The sequence below is a fragment of the Scardinius erythrophthalmus genome, assembly GCF_964197995.2.
Source record: "Scardinius erythrophthalmus genome assembly, chromosome: 23".
NCBI lineage: Eukaryota > Metazoa > Chordata > Actinopteri > Cypriniformes > Leuciscidae > Scardinius > Scardinius erythrophthalmus.
Window position 1 is genome coordinate 11,275,144 of NC_138243.1, and position 18,162 is coordinate 11,293,305.

General features: G+C 38.5%; 1 protein-coding gene across 2 annotated transcripts in view; it reads right to left on the minus strand.

Annotated features, from left to right (window-relative positions):
• Nucleotides 1–1,395: 1,395 nt before the first annotated feature.
• The window catches only part of gnaz (guanine nucleotide binding protein (G protein), alpha z polypeptide), a 45,157-nt gene continuing 28,390 nt past the window's right edge, over nucleotides 1,396–18,162 (minus strand). For both annotated transcript variants that reach the window (XM_081354078.1, XM_081354079.1), the window contains exon 3: nucleotides 1,396–6,247. In XM_081354078.1, coding sequence (XP_081210204.1) covers nucleotides 5,903–6,247 — 345 coding nt within the window. In that variant the 3' untranslated portion in view covers nucleotides 1,396–5,902. The remainder of the gene's footprint in view (nucleotides 6,248–18,162) is intronic.

Below are 18,162 nucleotides of genomic sequence, written 5' to 3' on the forward strand. Positions count from 1 at the left end.
CTTTATGCAAAATATAATGAGAGCTTTGTAAACGTAAAATGTGACCTGTCTCAGTTTCAGCCAACCAGCTTTATATCAGAGTAACACATCACATATATCCCTGTGAATAATTTGAACTCTTAATCCAATTTGTTGTCAAGACTGTAAAGCTGGAAACCGATGTTTACCGTTCTGAAGAATGAGATGAAATGGAGCGCCTGGCTCCTCTGTCTCTGCAGTGTGTCCTTCCCTGCTCCTCATGACAGTCACAAGGTCTTCCATTGGCCGGCCCCCCTGCTCAGCGTTGCTGTATAGCATTCATCTGTTTATTTCTGTTTTTCAGGGCAAATGCACTCTTTCAATAATCTAGTCACATTGGTCACATGCTGTGGCATAAACCAGTATACTACAGTCTCAAGGGGGAAAACTGTCTCCTGAGTGACACGCACATTATTTCCCCCTGCCATTCTGGTTAGAAAATCATGAAATATACGTGAGTCCATCCATGTCATGCATCCTCCTTTTCAATGTTTTCATCTGCTTTAGGCTACATGTGCAATTCAAGGCCACGCCAAGAGAAACTCCAGGGCCTGAACAAGATCGGCACTTCCCACACGCCTCATAAACAATGGTGAGACATCTGATTATTATTATTATTTTTCCCAGCAAAGAAAGTGTTCAGCAGAATACAGAAATATAAATGTGTGTCTTTTAAAGCGACCTGTCCACTCCTGACAGTAACAGGTTCGTTTTCAAAAGGTTTCACAGCTGTAAGATATTCATGAAAACATTTATAAAAACAAATATTATACAAATTAGTGTTCATCCTGAAGGTCTTCTTTCCATATGCCATCTCATAGGCTATGAGTTCAACAAGTAGCATCTGAATCAGATTCCCTGAGAGTTGGTTCATGCGCGCTGGCGACCAAACCAATAACGTTTTCACAAAAGGCTGATGTTTATATGGATTTACATATCTCAGTAAATAACGAAAAACTTCAGTGGTCTTTAATCAAAGCGTGTTTCATGAAATACAGTGTTGCAAGAAAAGCGTAAATGACATTCTGGCGAATTTTGACATGTTTTGCCGATAGCCGACGAGTTTGCAACACTGATATTAATTATGAAAGGTACTTACTTTGTGGTTTATTTGTTTTTTAATCCACTTGGGACTGGTGATAAAATATGATTTTATTTATTTAAACTTTTTTGTATATTTTTTATATGACCCCTTCAGACTTTCTCCAAAGGATGGAGCTGAAGGTCAGTTTGAAACCATAGTGTATGCTCAATTCAATCTTAATCAATGTAGATTTGTAAATATATATATTTTGAGTCTGACAGTGTGAATACATCAGGAGTTGTACAGTTAGTGGCAATGAAAAACACACTTTGTGATAAAATGGAGGAGGTGGCACCCACACATGATTGAATGGCTCAGAACAACTTGAACATATTAATTCAAAATGCTTCCTTGGTACATAAACTTTTATTTTGTCAGTTCTGTATGCTGTTTTGTCCCGGTACAACAATGATAAACAATGGGCCGTGTTTGTAATGGCAACAATAAGCGGTCATCAAGGGTTTGGCCACTAATTGGGCCATTATGCCAGACCATTCCAGCCTGTCATCTTCCGTTCCGTCCATCTCTCACTCTCACAGTTCGTTTTACTACTCAGACAAACTCTCTGCAGACATAAATCAATTGAAGAATAATTTAATTGCACATTTAATTAGCATGTTGATTGCCGTGGTGCAATGCACCATAAATAAAAGCAGCGTTGAGCTTCTATTGTTGCCGGACTGATTGAGAAGACATTTCCCTGATGACCAGGGACAGTCACGCAGGAAGAAACAATTTCCTCATGGATTACATGCTATGCATCAGCCTGTAGCATATGTCATTGAATTAGAGTGATAGCACTCAAAACAATGATTTATCATGGAGGCAATATATGGCCACTCACTACAGTCATCTGAGCTGCCCCAGGTTATTGCAACATTTAATGAGGCTGATAATGTTGTTGATGCTGTGAGAACATGCATATAGAAAAAGAGGGATGCATATCGCTGACCATTTTGTTATTTTCTTGCATTAGCGGTCAGTGCTGGCAGCAAATAATTCCATGGATTATATTTTCCTACTATACGTTTTAACAGAATTAGATGCTGTTATTGTTGAAGTACAGGCAAAAAGTTAGAATTTATATAAACGGATATATATCTGCGAATATAGTGAATTTCACCACCCAAAAGAAAACCAAAAAAAAAATCAAATAAATGTTGTAAATTAAGTAATAATTAAGCATGTGTCCGGAACCTTTGATTATTATTTTTTTGTTTATGTCATAGCTTGTTTTTTTATCATGTTACTGTAAAAAAAATATATATATATATACTTTAGCGTACTACAATCATATTTATACGGACCCTTAAAAGGGACATGGTGAGGGAAAAATTATCATACATCATTGCTTTTGCATTCTCTCGCAAAAGTTTTCCTCAGTTCCTCAGAGAAATGGCAAAGTTTCTTGGGGGGAACGCAATCGTTTTTGAGAAGGAACGCAAAGTTTCTCAAGTAACAGGTTTTGTGAGGGAATGCAAAACTATTGAAATATTTTTCCTCCCATCTCATTTTTTTTTTCCAGCACCATGTCTCTTTACGTGCGTAGATTTATGTAAATACATTAGACTTTAAAATCTTTTTTATTTTTGCATTACAGTAGTATAAATTCTGAAAGGTGTTTTTAATTGTCTTAATAAATGTCAAATTTATTGTCATCAATAATAATGTCACAATGCAAAATGTCCAAATGGTTCTAAAAATAGGCTTACTTTTCTTTATTATTATTATTATTTATTTATTTTTGGGTGAAATATGACCAAGACATTTTTTGTGATTGGTTAATGCCTGTATAAAGGTTTGTATAAATATAAATATAAAATATTAGTATTACACAGAACTGTTAGATTGCATTGCAGAAAATATTATGTGTCAAACACAAGCAATTATGTGTAAGTTTGATGAGAAAGAGTTACTGAAGCCTCACTCACCCCAACACAAGAAACAAACCTACAGCACAAACAACATTTGCATAATTGTTTTTATTCACTATTATTGTTCTTTTATACTTTATTATTTATTTCTTTGTTTCTTTTTTCTTTTTTTGGTGGACATCCTGTAAAATCAATCCTGAAGCCCTTATTTGGGTTTGTTGTACATCTTCATAGCAGAACAGGAGGAGGACTGGAGTGGGTGCTGGACCCCTTTAATATGTCAATCAGCCCTACATCTTAAAAAGGGATTTCTTTTTTTTTTTCATCTTTTTTTTTCATTGTCTCACAAAGTGTACCTCATAGTATTTACACATACAGCGGACCACGTCCACTCAAAATGACACCAGGATAAAAAGATTCTGCTCTTTTATAGATATTCTTTTTCTCTTCCTCTCTTTTTCTGTTACAGACACAATTTGAGGAGTAAATCCTCTTTTAATGTTTTCGTGCTGAGTTTAGGTTGCGTTGGACATAAATGACTCGTTCTGCACATAAAACTCTCTTCAATAAATATCTCTCAGGAAGGAACAGTGAACAGTGTTTGACTTTGATATATTTTTGGAGCATGTTAGTAAAACTAAAAATATAAGAAAGCAAATTAAACTATAAATCCCAAAGTAACAAAATCATGCATATTTAATATATATATTTATATATTATATTTAATATATATATATATATATATATATACTTTTCTGTCCATAGAAACCGAAAAAGTAACATGATTGGCGGGCCTTTTTTTATTTACATTAATATTGGCACTGTTTATTTTTCTTTGAATCTGGAATGATCGTTATGAAACACGTCAATGCTCACGTCAGTGTAACACTCTCATGGAAAGAAGGACGCTTGCTATAAAAACTCTGGATTACATCCTATTTTAGGCTAAAGGAAAACAGAATAAAAAGAAACAAGAAAATAGATTGCTTCCTAGGGGTCAGACAGCCAAAAATAAACTACAGCGTGAGTGTGAGTAAAAAAGCCATTGACTCCATATTCAGATAGAGGCAGATTTCACCTTTGAAGCAAAACCAAATGACATTGTTTTGTTTTTTTGTTTTTTTCTCTCAGGATACTTTTAACCTCTCGTATACGATTATACTTTCAAATAAACGCTTTAAATCCTCCCCAAAAGCAGCATTACTTAAATCAGGCAAATCAAAGACCTTAAAAAGAAAGACAAAATTTAAAGGAATGGTTCACCTTTAAATAAAAATGTTATCGTGTACTCACCCATATGTCACTTCAAATCTATATGACTTCATATCTTCTGTGGAATTCAAATAGAGATATTTAGCAGAATGTTCATGCCGCTCTTTTCCACACAATGACAGTGAATGGTGACCAGTGGCCGTTAAGTGCCAAAAAATACCTAAAAGTACTATAAAAGCAGTCCATATAATCTGTATTCCAAGTTTTATGAAGTCATGCAATAGATTTGTGTGAGGAAAACGCTGAAATGTAAGTCGTTAATCACTGATAATCTTCTCCACTGCAGCTCTCAAATCTCATTCATGGTCACGTATATTCAAATATGGCACATCAAGACGTGTCATGACAGGTTTGACTTGCGTGTGCATCTTAACCAATTGCGATGCACCAAATTTGAGCATGTGCATATAGCTTTTATATTATATTTTATATTGAAAGTGTTACTTTTCAAAGCCATAGAAATTACAATCTTCCCTTGGTGGGCAATAAAATGGGCCAAAAATGTTATTTGCGTTGAAAGAGGAGGGACAAATAGAGACAATATAGAAACCACCAAGAAACCATTCACAATTCCCAGAATACCCTAACAACCAAATAGCAACACCTCGGCAACCACCAGGAATGAGGCAGTTTTTTGCACAAGCAAACACTCACCCATTCTTCAGATGACATAAGTTTCTCTTGTGAAAACAAAGTGCACTTAATTGTATTGAATGTGCACTTGTAGTGTACCTCAAATCTTAACTGTATATTAAAAAATATTTATGAAATTAAAGGTCACTTAAGTGCACTTTTGCATAAAGAGAGTACACTTTCATGACTAGGTTGCTTAACACACTTAAGTACACTTTTAAAAAGTACACTTTGTAATGTCAAAGTTTTACTTTAAAGTATATTTTAAATCGTGTTTAATTAATCTTTTATCTTATACTTATTTTGATGTTGATTTTAACACTAAAGCACATCTAATGCACTTGATTATTTGAACTGTAATGCGAGTGTGTATCTAGACCAGTTGCGATGCACCAAATTTTAATATGTGCATATGGTCATATTCCTTAATAATAAGCACACAAGTCATAATTTATGGTACTTTTATGGTTTCACCATTCACTGTTGTTGTATGGAAAAGAGAAGCGTGAACATTCTGCTAAACATGTGCATAGAAGAAAGTAGTAAGTCATACAGGTTGGAAATGAGAAGAGTAAGTGAAGACTTTTTGTCTTTTTTTGGGTGAACTATCCCTTTCATGTATGGTATCTTTATTCCTGCTGTTTCTAAGGGAAGAGAGGAGCAGGTATATCTTTTTCCAGTGTTTCCATGTTAAACGTGCTTAACTGATCCCAAAGTCCGTTGTGTGTGAACAAACTTAACGATGCATGTGTGTGTGTGTGTGTCTACATAGTCATACAGTATGTTCAGTGCAAACACATTTATACCGACCTTGTTAAATCCTTCTTGACCTTTACGTTTTTGACATTGATAAATCTAGCAGGATGGCAGCATGTAGCCCTTTCCTCTGGGCCTCATCTGAGTTTACAGTTTCAACAAGCGTTTTTGAGGGCGCCCGGATCGATCGACAGGTGAGCCTCATCGTTCGCCAAAGGGTTTTACTTTTGCCGCGCCTGTCGCCCCTCTCCCCCGTCCCCTCGTCCTAGCACAATCCAATGTACTTGAGATTGTTTTGGATGATCACGTCCGTCACCGCGTCAAACACAAACTGGATGTTGCTGGTGTCAGTGGCGCAAGTGAAGTGCGAGTAGATTTCCTTGGTCTCCTTGTTGCGGTTGAGGTCCTCGAACTGCCTTTGCACGTACACGGCCGCCTCCTCGTAGGTGTTCTGGCCCTTGTAGTCAGCGAAGCAGACCGTCAGCGGAATACGCTTGATCTTCTCGGCCAGCAGGTCCTTCTTGTTGAGGAAGAGGATGAGCGAGGTATTGGTGAACCAGTTGTTGTTGCAGATGGAATCGAACAAACGCAGGCTCTCCGCCATACGGCTCTGTTGGAAAACCGAAGACGAGAAATGGTTAGTTGGAGCGCTAACAAAAGGATCTGGCTCCCTCGTAGGGGAAAACCTCTGAAGTTGATGAAATCAGTGGCCTTTAACCTTGAAGAGAGCAAACAGGGTAACATATTAAGTTCCCAGAGACACTCTAGATCTAGATGAAGGGCTGAATGTCAAAAGAGATGACCCAATATTAGGACAACAAATCACTATAGCGGGGTCATTCATTGTGGCAACAGGGGACAAATGATGTGGTTTAACTCCCACAAACGCGCTTTTTACTAATGCATACTTAGGGATTTGAACATGCCTCTAACCTGAAGTATTATCTAGCACTGTTTGTGCTATACAGACATGAAGGATACCTCAAATTGCGTGGCTTGTTGAGGGAAAGTGTGCTATTACTTTACTAAGCCATCAGAATTATGCAAAAATAGTGCATTGAAAGAGAAACCTGAGGAACAATAATCTCGTATATACTCTTTTGCCAGTAAGTAACTATCCAAAACACCCCAGAAACCAACAACATTTCTGCAGGTGACCTTGGTCACACTTCAGATTAGAGTCCAATTTTCACTATTAACTAACTATTAACTACGACTTTTGCCTCATTAAACTTCTAATTTCTGCTTATTAATTATTAGTAAGGTAGTTGTTAAGTTTAGGTATTGGGTAGGATTAAGGGATGTAGAATAAGGTCATGCAGAATGAGGCATTAATATGTGCTTTATAAGTACAAATAAACAGCCAATATCCTAGTAATATGCATGCAATTAAGAAACTAGTTAATAGTGAGAATTCGACCCTAAAGTGTTACTGTTACCTTTACAAGTTCATTCATGAATCAGTGAATCATTCTTGTCTTCCCTTGTAAAAAAAGTGTGCAATTGTAATGTACAAATCTTGAACATATATAGAGTTGAAAAACTAATAAACAGATAAAATAATAATAATGACATAAGTCCATTAAACTGTACTTAAAGAGAGTACACATTCATGACTGTTTCTTGACACTCATGTACACTTTAAAAAGGGAAAACATTTGAAAACATATTCAGTTTGCACATAAATATTTATATGCATATTTTAAAGTATATTATTTCCATATAGAATTTATATGCTAAAGTGAATGCTTAAGTGCATTTTCTCAAAGTTTTTCAACTTATTTTTTTCCCATTCTAACATACATAGTAGCCTCTTATTTGAATGTTGACACATACCCTTATCTGAAACATGATTGGGTAACAAGAGAACCAGCTTTCTGAGTACTGAGTATGCTCAATCTTCTGTCAATATTTAGTTAGATAAAACAGGGCCATAACATGACTTATTGAAAATAATTGTCGCTTTCTGCAAAGATGAAACATTAACTAAACATTAAATACATTCAAAAATAAGATTAAAACCCGCGCACCACAAAATCCCTAAGAGAAACAACAAGCAAAAGCAGCTCACAGAATCATGTCGGTTTCAGCAGGCATCATATGGCCGACTGAAGTTATTAACCTCCATTTCTCTAGCCCACTCTGAGTTCCCTATCTAATTCAATTAGTCACCTGCCCATGTTCAATTACCTTGCTGTGTTTGCCAGGGTAATGCCCATAAAACAAAGGCAGAGGACAGGATGTAAATAACACCCGTGAAATGCCCAGAACCATTTTGCTGGCGACATCAGTGGAGCCTTTTACGATACCATCATCCATCCAAGTAATGCATTTTAATCCCCGAACATGTGCTTTCTGCAGATATTTCAAAGGTTATAGTGTTTACTAAACATAATTTATTGCATAATCTACTTTAGCTACATAGGTAAGACTATATGACCACATTAAGTCTACTAGAAGTCAAAGTAAGTATAATTGCAAACATATATATATACTATATATATATATATATATATATACAGTGAGGAAAATAAGTATTTGAACACCCTGCTATTTTGCAAGTTCTCCCACTTGGAAATCATGGAGGGGTCTGAAATTGTCATCGTAGGTGCATGTCTACTGTGAGAGACATAATCTAAAAAAAAAAAATCCAGAAATCACAATATATGATTTTTTAACTATTTATTTGTATGATACAGCTGCAAATAAGTATTTGAACACCTGTCTATCAGCTAGAATTCTGACCCTCAAAGACCTGTTAGTCTGCCTTTAAAATGTCCACCTCCACTCCATTTATTATCCTAAATTAGATGCACCTGTTTGAGGTCGTTAGCTGCATAAAGACACCTGTCCACCCCATACAATCAGTAAGAATCCAACTACTGACATGGCCCACACCAAAGAGCTGTCCAAAGACACTAGAGACAAAATTGTACACCTCCACAAGGCTGGAAAGGGCTACGGGGAAATTGCCAAGCAGCTTGGTGAAAAAAGGTCCACTGTTGGAGCAATCATTAGAAAATGGAAGAAGCTAAACATGACTGTCAATCTCCCTCGGACTGGGGCTCCATGCAAGATCTCACCTCGTGGGGTCTCAATGATCCTAAGAAAGGTGAGAAATCAGCCCAGAACTACACGGGAGGAGCTGGTCAATGACCTGAAAAGAGCTGGGACCACCATTTCCAAGGTTACTGTTGGTAATACACTAAGACGTCATGGTTTGAAATCATGCATGGCATGGAAGGTTCCCCTGCTTAAACCAGCACATGTCAAGGCCCGTCTTAAGTTTGCCAATGACCATTTGGATGATCCAGAGGAGTCATGGGAGAAAGTCATGTGGTCAGATGAGACCAAAATAGAACTTTTTGGTCATAATTCCACTAAACTGAATGATGAGTACCATCCCAAGAACACCATCCCTACTGTGAAGCATGGGGGTGGTAGCATCATGCTTTGTGGGTGTTTTTCTGCACATGGGACAGGGCGACTGCACTGTATTAAGGAGAGGATGATCGGGGCCATGTATTGCGAGATTTTGGGGAACAACCTCCTTCCCTCAGTTAGAGCATTGAAGATGGGTCGAGGCTGGGTCTTCCAACATGACAATGACCCGAAGCACACAGCCAGGATAACCAAGGAGTGGCTCTGTAAGAAGCATATCAAGGTTCTGGTGTGGCCTAGCCAGTCTCCAGACCTAAACCCAATAGAGAATCTTTGGAGGGAGCTCAAACTCCGTGTTTCTCAGCGACAGCCCAGAAACCTGACTGAGGAAACGTTTGACCTCTGTAATTGCAAACAAAGGCTACTGTACCAAATATTAACATTGATTTCCTCAGGTGTTCAAATACTTATTTGCAGCTGTATCATACAAATAAATAGTTAAAAAAATCATACATTGTGATTTCTGGATTTTTTTTTTGGATTATGTCTCTCACAGTGGACATGCACCTACGATGACAATTTCAGACCCCTCTGAAATTAAGGGGTCTGAATGGGAGTGGGAGAACTTGCAAAATAGCAGGGTGTTCAAATACTTATTTTCCTCACTGTATATATATATATCGATTAATTATCGATTATCCCGAGTGCATAGCGTTTACCACATTTTGTGTAAGTAGAGTGTGTGCGGGTGGATCCACCCTTCCACCCCCTCCCACAGTGCGAGCTGCAGTGGTTTCGGGCACGTGGTTAGGACAAGCAGCTTGTGACTGAGGGAGGAATCTGATATGAAGACTGGGCCGCTGTTTGAAAGGTTACACAAAACATCATCGTGCTTTGAGCAAATCACAAGATCATCAACAAGAGAGTGAAAGTGGGTTTCACAGAGAGATTAGTAAAATCTGTGAATGTGAAGACGATGGAGGAATAGTTGCTATGATGAAGAAAATAGAAAGACCTCATCACTGGGACTCTTTCATCAATTTTGTCTCCTTCTTTTGCCTTAGTGCAGCACCCAGGTTATTCCTGCTGGTCCTGGAGCAACATTCCTATTGGTGGATGGGAATGTTGGTCCAGGACCAGCAGGAAAAACGTTAGGGTTTAAGGTTTCTTTAAACTTTGTCAAGGATCCTCAAATATGGCGATTCCCTTGTGTAGGAGGACATGAAGACATAAAGAATGTTAAACTTTGGGTAAAACGCTGCGCTCATCACTGTCACTTTTTACCCTGCCGTCCAATCACAGTGGAGGAGGGGACAAATACAACGCCGACCAATTGCCACATCCTGCTTGTACAATGGCAACAGATGACAACCACAAGCATAAGAACGGAACAAAATAATTTAAAACAAGAGTCACTGCAAACTTTACATTGTATTGATTTTTTATATAGAAACAAAACGGAAATAAACTATCAGTGAAATGAGATAGTAACACTTCTGCCGATATTCCATATCTTAGCAATCAGAGTGTCTCAAATGGAAAAAAAAATGCCTACAACTAGGCGTTTTCAGCAGGGCGCCTAGCATTTTCAGCTGGCCAAAAACGCTTTGGAGTCCTTTCTTTGTGGGCTGTGCAAATTCTTCTAGCCCTCTGCCTCCCCAGCACCACCTGCCTAAATCTGCTACAGGAGGTCTCCCTCTCTCTGGCAGCAGCAGTAGCATGTGTCCCTTACTTTTATGTTCTAAGCATTTAGCAGAAGTACTTGCTCTGCTGCAGAGTAGCAGATCTAGACTGCCATGACCAAACCAACCCGCACCCCCCACCCAGAAGGCGGATTTCAACCAAGGGGATCCTGACACCCCATTTCAACCAAGGGGGACAACATCATTTTAGCTACCTGCTTTTAGGTTAGGATTAGGGTTAAGGCTTTTCTTTGACAGGAATTTTGTAGAAAAAAAAGAAAAAATGTTGCATAATTGGAAAAAGAATATCATACTCTTTCGAAATATTTCATTGGCTTTTTTGGTGACGTAGGGCAGGAAGTGACAATGGGCTGAGATATCTTGTAGTGTGAGTAATCCTCCATGACATTGTAATGTAATCTTAAAAAATAGTGCACACAAATCTGATTATATAAAAAAAAAAAAATGTTGTAAACACAGATAAACATTTGTCCGTAACGCCTAGCTGGCTGACAGACTGTGAGGGGCTGCGATTGCGCCTGAGTGTACTCATATTCCTGCAGAGAGAGGCCCTCGAATGACCAATTGCGCTCTCTGATATCAGGTCACACCATTAGCCAAGCGTCCCTGCAGATCTTAAGGTGTCCATTAAGCAATCGGGCAGCCCAGGGGATGGGGTGGAAGTGCTTTGTTAAAGCTCTGGGTGTTTCCAACTACAGCCTTCTCCAGAGCCAATTGTGGGAGCGATGGAAGGAGAAGAGAGAGAGAGAGAGAGAAAGAAAGAGAAAAGGAGGCAGGGAGCCAGCGGGAGGGGTACCCCCGCCGAGACACACGGCGCAGCGTGACGCCTGGCCTCTCCCTGCGCACTCCAGACACAAGCCTTCATTAGGCTTAAATATTAATAAGGAGGTTCAACAGTGTATTAATGCTTTGTTTCCTGTAAATAAGAACTGTTGAATTGAGACGTCTCGCTCCAGAAAATCCATTTCGTAGAAGCTGAGTGAAAACGACTCCTGTCTAGTCCTCTAATAGCCCCATCAGCAATGAGAGAGAGAGCTGTAAAGTACATTTACACCATACCTGCTCGTAATTGCCACACTTTGCATCTCACATTTGTCTCTGTTCTCTTTATCCCGCCCTGCTCCCATTTCCTTTGTTGAAGATTAGAACATTATACAAAGTTTAGTTGTATTTGAACGTAGAAGCACCCCTAGTTATCGGTTCATTTTTTAAATTATTATCAGAAATACAATCCAGGGCTCACTGGAAAAACGTGGCTGTGGCTACATCTCTGCAAAATGATACAAGTGACGCTAAAAGCATGTTCAGTTTTATCCAAAACAGATGAACGTGAAGCGCTTTGTTACGTTGGTTTTAGTACATATCGTGGCAGTTCAGAAATAAAATGTCCGGTGAGTGGCACTAAATGGTCAATGCTCTTTTGCATTTGAAGATAACACCTACACTAAACCCTACCATAAACATAACCGATAGTGTTAAGCAAAGCAAATGTAAAGAGATAAAATCGCATTTGCTGAAGCAACCATGCTATCTTAGCTTTCCTCTAAGACTTGTTTCATAGGACCTGTTGTCAACGCTCCACATTGCTATGCTGTACCTAGGGTGACCAGACGTCCCGAAATCTAAGCTGTTGTCCCGAATCCCGAATCCGGCCCTAATTGTCCCGAAAATTATACTAAAGCAAATTCTTGAGTAGTTATTGTCTGATAAAACATTAAAAACTGTCCGTGGAGGTTGAGTCGTCCTGCAGCCAGCCCCCGCCGGCTGCTCATTGGCTGCAGCATCTTTTTTTTTTTTGTCTTTTTTTGAAGTTCTACAAAGATACTGTAGGCGCGAATTATAATGCATTGATAAGCGAGCGCGAGATGTCGCAGCCGCGAGGACAGTGAATGTGCAGGCAGCCAGTAAAGGATTTATTGATTGGTCGCGGCACTGTGTGCCAAAAAAAACTTCGGCCTAATGTCTGATGTTGGGTTACACAAAGCAAATCATATACACAATTATTTAGTTTTCTTATTTAATGACCAACAATTTCGTCATAATAATAATTTTGGCATAAGGCTTATTAGACTATAGCCTGAAATGTCTGATTTACACACTGTTAAAACAGTCTCTTTTTTTTTTGGTCATAATGACATTTGAGTTCATGATTTTAATGTTGTTTTTTTGTGGCAGACTAAATATTAATGACAGACTGTTGATCTTTGAATAAAAATATGTTTGGTTCAGGTGTGAAAATTCATTTTATTATAGGCTATGTAGTCTAATATCATAGTAGGACTACCCCAAAACCTCCCCAAACTACACTACTACTACACAACTACCCCCCCCCCCCCCCCCCGTCCCGAATTTCAGCCAATCTCATCTGGTCACCCTAGCTGTACCAGATGAGATAGCAAGCCGCTACGTCATAAAAGCTGCACATATATGTGATGCAAATGCCAAAATGTATAAGTCTACAAATGATATGGTAAAAGTGTTTTGAGGTCATGACGACAGTATTGCTCAAGGAACCGTATGAAAATAAGTATTTCTTAAGGCCAATTCACACCGCACAGACAAACACCAACAAACACGATTGTTGGGTTTTGTTGGATCGGTGTGTTACCCATGTCAGCATCTGTTGGCGTTGGTCAGGATTTGTTTTCACCTGACTGAACATGTTCAGTCAGTGTTTGTTGGTGTCTGTTGGGGCAGTTTGAATTATTGAATTATTTGAGTTATTGAGTGATTTTTCATAGAATTCTAAATCCAACAGCTAACTTATTTATTGATGTTTGTTTGTGCAGTGTTAATTTGACCTTTAATAGATAATCTGCCTCTGTAATCATTATTTTTGTTGAAAGGAATAAAAGTTGTTGGTGTTTAAAGCCACTAGTGTTTATTTTTGGGTACATTTTTAGAGTGTCGCAAAAATGTAGGTAGAGGTGCGTTTTTCCAATGAGCCTATGTTATGTTGAAGAATTGTTAGCATTTTCATAAAAATGTATGAAAGTAGGAAACATGGAGCTCACTCTGAAGCTTTTTTTTTTTTTTTTAACTCAGTATCAAAACTGGTTACCAACTTCATGTTTTTCCAATCGAGTCGATTCAGCTAATGGGACTAACATGGTTAGCTTCAAAGCTTCATTTAATGCATAGCGGCTAAGCTGCCTGTGTAGCTACGAATGTTTTCACTGACATCCTTGTTTATCAGTAATTGAAAGGCATGAGTCAGTGTGTCTGAGGCATCCTTCAACATTACTGGCAATGGCTGCATTATAATGTATCAAAATTCAAATTCAGAACTAGATTTGCCCTGTGTGATTTCAGGTTGCTGTCAGAATGCTAATTAAACTCACCAAGAAATCAAAATGTACAATTCTCATTTATGACATGTATCTCAATTTATGGGATACTGCAGGATTTATTGTAAATTATTTAACTGTACACATCATTGTGTATTCATAATTTTCTTAAATTCTCTGAAGACATATTTACTGGTGTGAGGGCGAGGCAACCTGTCACTTATGAGATCGACCAATAGCAAACCACAACCACATCCAATCAACTCCACATGGACAAAATCAAAACATTTTTTGCCCTACATTTTTTTTTTTCTTGTTTGAGAAGCAGTTTCATACAGATATATGGCAAAATAGGGAAGAAACGATATGAAAACTAGTATATATATAGTATATATAGTATACTAGTATATATAACTACTATATATATTTTTTTTAGTATATTCCCATGCAGTTGCAAAGGTGTTATTTTTTGAAATTGTTAAAAAAGGAAGTTAAAACTGTAGTCTTTCCTTTACAAGTCACACATTTTAGGGTATTTTTCATGTTGCACAAACAATGTGGGACGAGTTACACACTAAAGTTTAAAGGTTTGTTCAAATCACTAGTTAACCCAAAATTCTGTCATCACTTAATAATCCTCATGTTGTTACAATCCTGTATGACCTTCTTTCTTCTGTGGAACACAGAAGATATTCATTAAGATATTTTTTCATTAAGCTATTTTGAAGAATGCTGGGAAACCAAACAATCCTTTGCTTTTCAGTGTATGGACAAAAAACACTGAGAAATCTTTCAAAATATATTTTTGTGTTCAGTAGAAAAAAGAAAGTCATACTGATTTACAATAACATCAGAGCAAATAAATGATAACAGAATAAAAAAACTGGTAAAAAAAAAAAAATCAGACCAAAAAAAGAAAAAGAAACTAATGTGCCTCAGTGGCTGGTGTCACACACATAAGGCGAGAGATGGTAGATGTCCTCCATCAATGAACTTCATCAAAGCCGATATATGGCCAAGCATCCCTCCCGTGACCCAGATCTTGAGTCTCTCTCCAACTCCTCCCAGCCAACTGGCACCGGAGCTGCATTGCTTTGACTGACTATTGCGCAATGCAGTTCCTCGCGCTGTCCTTCTCAGCACACGTTCTCCGCCGCTTGCACGAGCACACGTCTACCCTCTCTCCGGTTGCCGAGCACCATGTAAACCCCCCTCTCCCGGTCACAGCTCATTGTCAACAGCACAGGATTAGGAGCGTTTGACTGCTCTGTTGCTTGGCAATGGTTGCCATGGAAACCTTTTTTAAGGGAGGGTTGGGTCAAAAAGGAATGTAGAAAGAAATATTGAAAGGGGGAAAAGAAGATGAAATGTGTCGTGCCACAAAATTGACAACTGTTGCTTGAAGTCCCCAGCAGAATTAGATGATTGTGAATCGCAATTGAAAAGTTACATCTGCGCCGTTGAATTACTGAAAAGCTTTTGTAACAGATGTGCAGGAATATGCGTGGGGGACTGTGGGGACATTACAGCAGAAAGGATTTTTTTTAATAAAAGATAATTCAATTGTAAAATTGCTTTCATTAGGTAAAAATGGCTTGAAAGTATACTCTTGCCAGTATTTCTTGGTCAATTATGGTCTGCAAAGCTTTAGTCAGCTTTGCGAGCTTTAGCACACTAGAGACGCCAGGCATTACAGGATGGTGCAAATCATTAGGTGGGATTTTAATGTGGTAACTGAAATTTAGTAGAATTCTGGTCAACGACAATCTATAAAATATCACTCCACTAAAAGGGATAGTTCAGACAAAAATTACAATTCTTTCATTAATTACTCGCCCTCATGTCGTTTCAAATCCGTAAGACTTTCGTTCATCTTCAGAACACAAATGAAGATCTTTTTAACGAAACAGCTTTTTGCAAAGCTCATGACAGCTGGAAATGAAACTTTCAAGAGTGAGGATACATAGATAATTTATTATGTGGGGAAGGTACTGAGTGTTTGCAGTGTTATGGAAAACTTGCCTTGGAACATCTTACAAACATGTTTCATGCGGCCAGGGGCATCATGTAGCTATTTTTTAATTATTTATTTTTTGAGGGGGCAGCAGTGTTGGCTCACATCGTGCCCGAGGCAAAATAAGACATGACCAAAGACAATACTTTTATAGTAGTTTTATACTTTACTAGAATATAATAAGATAGTATAAGACCTGGGTTCAAACTTATATAAATACAGTATATATTACATTTTAAATATATAAAAAAAGGCTATTCAACAACTGTGACTTTTTTTTCCATTCAAAATCCACTTGGCTCAAAAATCTGTTTGAGTGAGCATGACACTTCTGCCTGTTGCTGTATTTTCATTCTGGTTTAATATGCTGCGTTAACCAGACGTTTTAGAGTCCTGTTTTCCTGTATAATGATTGCATTCAACAGTCCTATATACAGTACAGTAGTGTCTGTCTAGACACATTACTGTAGTGCAAAAGCTTTTAGTGTCACTAGCCCAACCCTGCCATCTTAGTCAACATTGTCTATTTAACACACAAGTCACCAAGATTTTCTCCTATTATCAACATTCAGAGCATCATCGCTCTACTTATAATGCTCGTGTTTCTCCCTATGGCTGACAACCCATTCAGACAGACTTTCTTAAGACCATGGAGCATTGCTTAAAACCCTTCTCTGCCACTCCGACTCAATCATTCGGTGACTGCGCTGATCCCACTTGCCTTATCCGACGCATGCCAGTGAGTGAATTCGCAGGGCGAGGGGTGTCATTTTAGAAATTCTGCTCTGTACTGGCAGAACCAGAGGAGATTGGCAGCACTCAAGCTGCAGCACATGTGGGCCAGTTCAGAGATGAGTGCTTATTGAGTAATCTCATTCAGAGGCTCACCCCAGACCCTGGAGCTCAAACACACACTCCTCTAGCTGTTAACGTATGTTTACGAACGTTGTCTGGGCCTGTGTAGCCCAGATTTTCCATGAGCCTTTCCTAGATGGTCAAGGAGAACAAAAAACTTATTAGCATAGCAACAACATCTGTCCTATCAGCAAGGGAAAAAAGACCTGATATATCATATTCATTCACTGTCTCTCTTAAAATCAACATTAAATGACATTAGCCAGCTATTTTACTTCCGTAATATAACGTTCCTGAAACAGGATATTCAGTATATTCAAACCCTAAAGCTAATCGATGGATCATTCAGAATACTGTAAAACCAGGAACTTGTGTTATGAAAGAACAATACATTTTGATATCATGTTGACTTTAAAGCCAAAGAAAACATTTGACATTTGATCCAAATATGGCATGAAAATGAGCAACACACTTTGTAAACAGGTGCGGCTAGAGCTAATAAATTATATTTGCAGATGACCTCAGGCTATCTCTAACTGCTGCGATGGTTTTCAACTAGATAAAATGGCAAATCTGAAAAAGCTACAGGAGGAGATCCGCCCTTCCCCCTTCAACATATTCCTTTTTGCCACTCCCCTAGCAAGTCACTAAATCCTTGCTTCACTTTCCTCACTTCCTCTTTGATTTGTTAGTTCCTTTTTGTTTCAAACTTTCCAGCAGAAGACACACAAAACTTCCCTGACCCCCATCACATCAGTGATTTTCCCCAGTGCTAAATCTGATCATTCTCGCGGGTACACCCTGACACCTTGCACTGTGAACTCAATTATCACTTCTGTACATCCCCCCCCCTCCCCTCCCCTCCCCACAAGACTCGCAGAACACTTTTATTTTTAACTCCCCAACGCTAATTGATATTCCAGGCTAATGCACTACTTGGAAGTTCTTGTTGTGAGTCGAGGGAAAAGGTTTAATGTAGCGCACATAGGTAGCCTATGCAGTTTTGGACTCACTGATAAGCAATTAGCTTAAGCACATGGAGAGAAAATATATGCAGTTAGGCGACTGTTTATAAAAGTTAATTCCAAATCTTAATCACTGATCTATATAAATGATTGGATTGCTCGTTGCGTTCTAAACTGTCATCAGGCGGTGAAGCCACCGGAAGTGTTCGAGCGGCCATCTTACGATTCCCTAACGACAGAGGGCATCATTGACTTGCAGCCAAAACATTGATCTAAAATCACCCGATTTGCAGCGTATCAGTCGCACATGATTAGTTTTA